Consider the following 6,211-nt stretch of genomic DNA (forward strand, 5'->3'; position numbering starts at 1 on the left):
TCCTGATTCCTTCACTCAGTCGCTCTACGTTTCATCTCTTCCGAACGCTCCGGCTCTTTTCTCATATCTCCCCAAACTATTGAGAAAAGCTTTCAGTAACGAATATTTCCTGCAACAGAGAGACTAAAGGAGAGCCTCAGGGGGTGCGGAGAGGACGTTAATCCCCTTACAAGTTCACCGTCACAGCGTTGCAAAGGGGGCAAGAAGAGGAGTGAGAGATGAAGAAGTGACCACCACCATCGCAATTGCCATAAACAGACCGATTATGAGAGTGAAAGAGATGGAGGGAAAAATAGAGAGAGAGAGTGTGTGGCAATGCTTCCATGCTTTCCACTCTGCAGGATGATAAGCGGCTGCTGCCTCTCCAATTGGTTGGGACTGCCACCAATCAGAGCGCAGACAGGGAAGGTGCCTTTAGGTTATACCCAACCCCAAAAACAAGAAGCGGGGAGATAGAGAGAGAAAAAAGAGAGAGAGCGCAGCGCAGACACCGGCATTTCTTCATCTGAGAAATGTTCCTGTTGAAGGGAAACTGTTCATCTTCTGTCTGCTGTAGAGAAGCACGGTGCGTCCCAGTGCACCTACAGGGATTTCGGCTCATTCACTGACCAGGGCTCTGGCATTTCTGACCCCCACCCCCACCCCTTTCTCGGGACCCTCCCCCACATTGCCCTCTGACTCACCTGAGAGAAGACGGCAGAAGACCTGCAGATCCCTCCCCTCAGAATACTGCTCATTCACCTGGAGAGAGAGGACATACCAGATACAGGATGGACAACAGCTATTCTCACTCTCACGCTGCGCTGGCTGCTTGACTCACTTCTGGTTCGGAAGAGAGACGTAGAGAGGAGCGTTGAGAAGAACTTGTGCTCCCCTGGATTAGAATTCGAGGAGAGCTGGTCCTGATCGCAGGAGCGAGGCTTTTAGGATGATCTTGGGTAAGTTCTCCTCCGGTTCTTTTCCAAAGCTTTGTGTTAAGTGCTGCAGCACCATCGAAATGGGATTTGGGAAACATCAACTCTTTGATAGAGTCCCTAACTTCCTTAATGCCATTCTTTTCAACTTGTGTAGACCTGATGTGCAAGTATTGAATCATGAATTCGGGCTGACGCTGAAGGTCACAGTTGTAGCAGCGGGTGTTCAGCGGTACAAGCTGTTTCACCCTTGGTCAGACTCGCGCTGTCCATTCTCAGAGGGATTTTGACACTCAAATATGAAAACAGAAAGGTTTAAGATCTAAAGGAACAAAAAAAAAAACCACTTCCTAAGTTGAACTTCCTTAGGTTTACTTTATGGCAGGTTATGACAGGATACAATCAGGTGTATCTTGTTTTGTTTTTTTGTGTTGATTTGTTGTCTTACCATTGCATTCTTTGTGCAGATCGTTGCTTATTATTAACACGATTACAATTGTGATGCACCGCTATAAAAATTCTGGCCAATACCGATATGTTGATAATTATTTTAATGTTATGGCCTATAACAATCAATGACAGACTTTTTTTGTATATTTGATTAAATAATATAAAAAACACAAAAATAAAATAAAACTAAACATTTCACAAGCTAATTTGCTGCAAATCAATTTAGTAATAATATTTTGTAAATTTACTGAAACTTACAATACATTTAACAATGTTGTTTATTGTTGTTTTAAAATGTTAACATCAAATGTTTGTTAGATGATTGCAAAAGTAATGTAAATGTAAAGAGAAAATGAGCTTGCATAATTAAATATCCAAAATCAGAGAATAAAAAGAATCTCTAATATTGGCAGAAAACCGATATGGTACCGATATCTTTTGCATTTATATATTTTGCAAGCCTTAAATCTTCTTCAGGAATTTATAATTGTATATATCATGAGCTCAGTTCTGAAATGAAACCTATAAACAACCTCGAATTTTTACAGTCTTTTGGGTTCTTCTGGAGAGTTCCTCCATTGCTCTAGGCTGTAGGTGTGTGTGTGTGTGACTAGAGGCTGCAGCATCTGTGCCAGCTCATATTCCTGCAGGGGTTGTGTGAATATAGCCTCTGCACTCTGTTGCAACAACACAATTGTGTCGGACAGTTGTCGTTGTGTGGCTTAGCTCTAGGTATTTTAGATCATGATAATGGGTCTCTTTTAGTGTACCTGTAACATACCTGTGTGTTGCTGTGCTATAAAAGTGTTGCTGTGTGTGTTTGTTTGTGTAATGCTCTGTGAGGGAACACCAGTTGAGGCCACATTGTTTAACGCATGCCTGGGCTAATTTAACAGCCGGGCTGCTACACTTCTCGCCGGCATTTTCCTCAGGGCATGTTTTTCAGGGAGCCAAGCATAATGATTATAGGGCTTGTAATGTGTGATCTGTCTGCTCTATGCATGTGTGTGTGTGTGTATATGCCATTATTACTACAGACAGAAAGGATTTATAGTTGCAGTGTATGGTTCTGCACCACAATCAGCCTCACGTTTGCTGTCTTTATCTAGCATGCAGAATGGGCTGACTTACCCTCAGAATTAAAGGCTTTATATATGTCTCATATGTTCTGTTAAATTAAACAAGATAATTTACCAAAAAAGTGTGTATTCTCGCCTCTTATAGGCTCTTTTTTTATATAGATTTTTCTTCATTTTAAGGATAATTCACCTAAAAATTAAAATATTGTCATCACTTACTCATCTTCATGTTGTTCCAAACCTATTTAATTTTTCTTTCTTTTGTAGAACTCAAAAGGAGAAATTTAGCTAAATGGATGGAGGCCAAGAACAGTCATGGCCACCATTTACTTTCATTGTGGGGAAACGGGCAGCTTGGACATTCTGCTAAACTTCTTCTTTTGTCTTGCACGTAAACAAGAAAGTAATTTTTGTCAAGTCATGTTTGGAATGACATGGGTGAACAAATAATTTGTATTTATTTAATTTTAATTAATAATTTGCATTATTTCATCAAATTATTATTTTATTTTATTATTTTATTATCATTTTTTAATTAACAATTTGAATCATAAACTTGAGAATTTAAATTCTAAACCCCTTTTCAAGTTGCGTGTTCTCCGCCTTAAAATTTTTTTATTTTATTTATTTTGTGTGCTTGAATTTGGTCTTAATGAACAAACAGAAAAGCACAGACGTGCTGCTCCGTTCCCATCAAAAGAGGCAGGAATAATGTTTGTGACTGGAGAGATGGGCTAATGTCTTCATTAACCCATCTGATTACAGCTGCATCTATCCAATCCAATCAGTCACGTCTGACAACGAATGTTTTCAAGTAGGCTACTTCGTCTGACAGAGAAATGTTTTCAAGCACTCCATCAGCATCTGTGTTCATTACCACATTTCCATTTATATGCCTTTTTAAAAAATAAGATTCAGACTATTAATAAATGAATACTTGATTTTTGTTTTTGCATAAGTGTGCTTGGTGCTGCTATGACCTCATGTTTAAGAATACAGCTGCATATGATGTAAAAATTGCATTGCCGCATTTAAAGATAAATGATACATTCTGCTATAAGGCAGACTTGTATCTTAATTTTTTACTCATTTATTTGTTGTTGTTTTAATGTAGGTTGTTGGTATTTTGAACAAAGTCTTTTGTCATTGTGGTGACCTTTAGATTGCAGATGTACTCAGGACGCCACGTCTCTGCACTATTTTACACTCCAGTAAACAAAAACGATGTCACACACTTCGGCGGACAACACACTACATTATACGAGCTGTAGTGTGATGCAAAACAATCCTTTTATGAACTTCCTTTTTCGAGCAGAGTTTGTGTGATGACTCATTTATAGTCCTTATCTAAATATACTCTGAATGACCTTGATCAGATCCCTGTCCTCTTTTTAACCTGCTTTTACCTCTTTAAAAGCCTATTCACATCAAAAACGATCACTGTATTAGCATCCACACCAATGCATGTTAACGTTCTGTTTATTATAAGCGAACACTTCAGTTATGTCATCTGCCACATTAAATTCTCAAGCTCTTTACAGTCGGATGGATTCTGATTGGCTGTCAGTGTTTTTATTGTAAATGAGTTTGAACTTCTCTATTCTCTTACATCTTTTTGTGTGAAAGGTGAGCAGGTTGTGAACTTGTGACATTTGTTCCCAGTGGTGTGAAGACACAGTTGACTCTGATAATAGGACATAAAAGTTCTGCAGTGTATACAGCGGAGATCCGCTGAGCCCCACAAGACAGACCATACACTGCCATAAATGCACACATGCAGACACACATCGACTCTCCTGAGCTGTGGCACGCCGCCTGGTCCCCAGTGTTTTCATCGGCAGGACTGAGACAAAGAGTGGGGTTGGCTGTTGAAGGAGAGGTGAGTAACCCGAGCAGCAGCACCGCGATGTGCATTCACTGCCGCCTGCCCAGTGTGGAGTTTCTATTGTGGCCAGTCAGTCAAAACGTCCCCCCCTTTCCTCCATGCACACCTGCACACCTGTCTGAGCTCACACACAGATAAGTAAAGCTCTCAGAGCCAATTCGTTTAAAGGAATAGTGCCCAAAAATGAAAGTTTGGTCATTATTTACTCACCCTCATGTATTTCATGAGTGTTCTCATGTCACTTCTGCTCTATATTTATATGAAGCTGTGCAGTAGCTTTATTTACATTTAGGCATTTGGCAGATGCTTTTATCCAAAGCACTGAAGGTATGCATTTTCAGTTCTTACATTTCCTGGAAATCGAACCCATGACCTTGGGGTTGCTAGCACCATGCTGCATTGTTTGAGCTTCAGCAATGCAGCTTTATGTGAGGAAAAGACTGAAATTTAAAGAGGTCATCAAATGCTACATGCACTTTTACAAGTTGTTTGAACTGAAATGTGTGTTGGCAGTGTGTGTACACAACCAGCCTATAATGATAAAAACCCACCCAGTGGTTTTTTGTTAATCTACTAAAATCTTTACCCCCTTCTCAAATCGAGCCGATCTCAGATGTCTGTCTGTGTGACGTCATGACACCTGAGCCGCTGAAGACGCAGTGGATTACATTTGTTTTTTGAAGGGAATGCACCCCCGATCTACCTAAATGCATCTATGTTCGCACGACTCATTAGTGATCCAGCTTCACCTACAGAAGTGAGTATAAGGTTTTTTTAATGAATCTTTGCAAATCGCCTTTCCTAATAATGTGCTAATTAGCAAGTTTCACGATGAATGCGGCTAAAGTAAACAGTCCTTCAGAGAGCAGCTCGGAAGAGAGGGGCAGGGACAGCAGAGCTCATTAACATTTAAAGAAAAATGCTACAAAACGGCTTGCTCTGAAAAGAGCTGTTTTTGACAGGGTAAAAAATGTGTTTTTTACACTACCATTGAGAAATTTTAACCAAACTATGTTACAGACTTTTCATTAAGACCCTAAAGAATCATATCAACTTGTGGAAAATGGGCATCCGATGACCCCTTTAAGTTATTATTTACCGAAAATCTTCTTCCCGCCACAGCTTTCATTTATTTTTTGTTTGCTCAACTTTCTTTGACACAATCAGTTCACATTTAGTATTTAGCACCATTTGCTGGGTTGCATCCACATATGTTTGTGAATTTGCAAAAAAAAAAAAAATTTGGAAACAAGATCATGTGATTGCAGTTTCCAAAATGCTAGTAAATACTTAGAACTTCCATTTCTGCTTTGGGCCAGTTTTATCATAGATGAAGATTTTGGTCTCTTGAATTTGGATATGTTTTATTTGCAAATACTTTTTTTTGTGATTTATTCTGATAATTTTTTACAATTTATTCAGTTTAATATATATATGAAGAGTTCATTTATGAAGAAGAAGCAACATGGCTTCTTGCTAAAATGCTTAGCTGGTTAATAGCGTATTTTTGTAGATCAGTCTGCAAGACACAACTCCATTTAAATTTTTTTCAGAAATCACGTTTTTTTTATTGCGCATTCCACGTAATATCAATCAAACTGCAGTTGGGTTGTTTTGATTAAGTAATAATAACTTAAACAAATACAGGTAATTTACAAAATTAAAGTTCATTGAAAGTATGTTTTTTTTTTACATATTAAAAGTTTGTTTTATAGCAAAAACAGATAACTCCAACAGTCGTTTTTTGGCAAAAGCAGATAACTCCACATTTCATGTTTTAGAGTTAAAAAAAAACCACTCGTTTAATCTTTGCAATCTCATCAGATGACAATGTAGATGCCTGACAAACATTGTTGTTGTTGTGATCATAAACTGTATGGATG

At 38.6% G+C, this 6,211-nt stretch overlaps 1 protein-coding gene across 3 annotated transcripts in view; it reads left to right on the top strand.

Annotated features, from left to right (window-relative positions):
* The window catches only part of znf385a (zinc finger protein 385A), an 89,352-nt gene that overhangs the window by 11,481 nt on the left and 71,660 nt on the right, over positions 1-6,211 (top strand). The window contains exon 1 of one of the 3 annotated variants that reach the window (XM_016513211.1): positions 464-938. The exons of the other annotated variants lie outside the window; for them this stretch is intronic. Coding sequence (XP_016368697.1) covers positions 929-938 — 10 coding nt within the window. The 5' untranslated portion in view covers positions 464-928. Of the gene's footprint in view, positions 1-463; positions 939-6,211 lie in introns of those variants that run through there. 3 annotated transcript variants of the gene reach the window in all.

Source organism: Sinocyclocheilus rhinocerous, unplaced genomic scaffold, assembly GCF_001515625.1.
Source record: "Sinocyclocheilus rhinocerous isolate Xijiao unplaced genomic scaffold, SAMN03320098_v1.1 scaffold1406, whole genome shotgun sequence".
NCBI lineage: Eukaryota > Metazoa > Chordata > Actinopteri > Cypriniformes > Cyprinidae > Sinocyclocheilus > Sinocyclocheilus rhinocerous.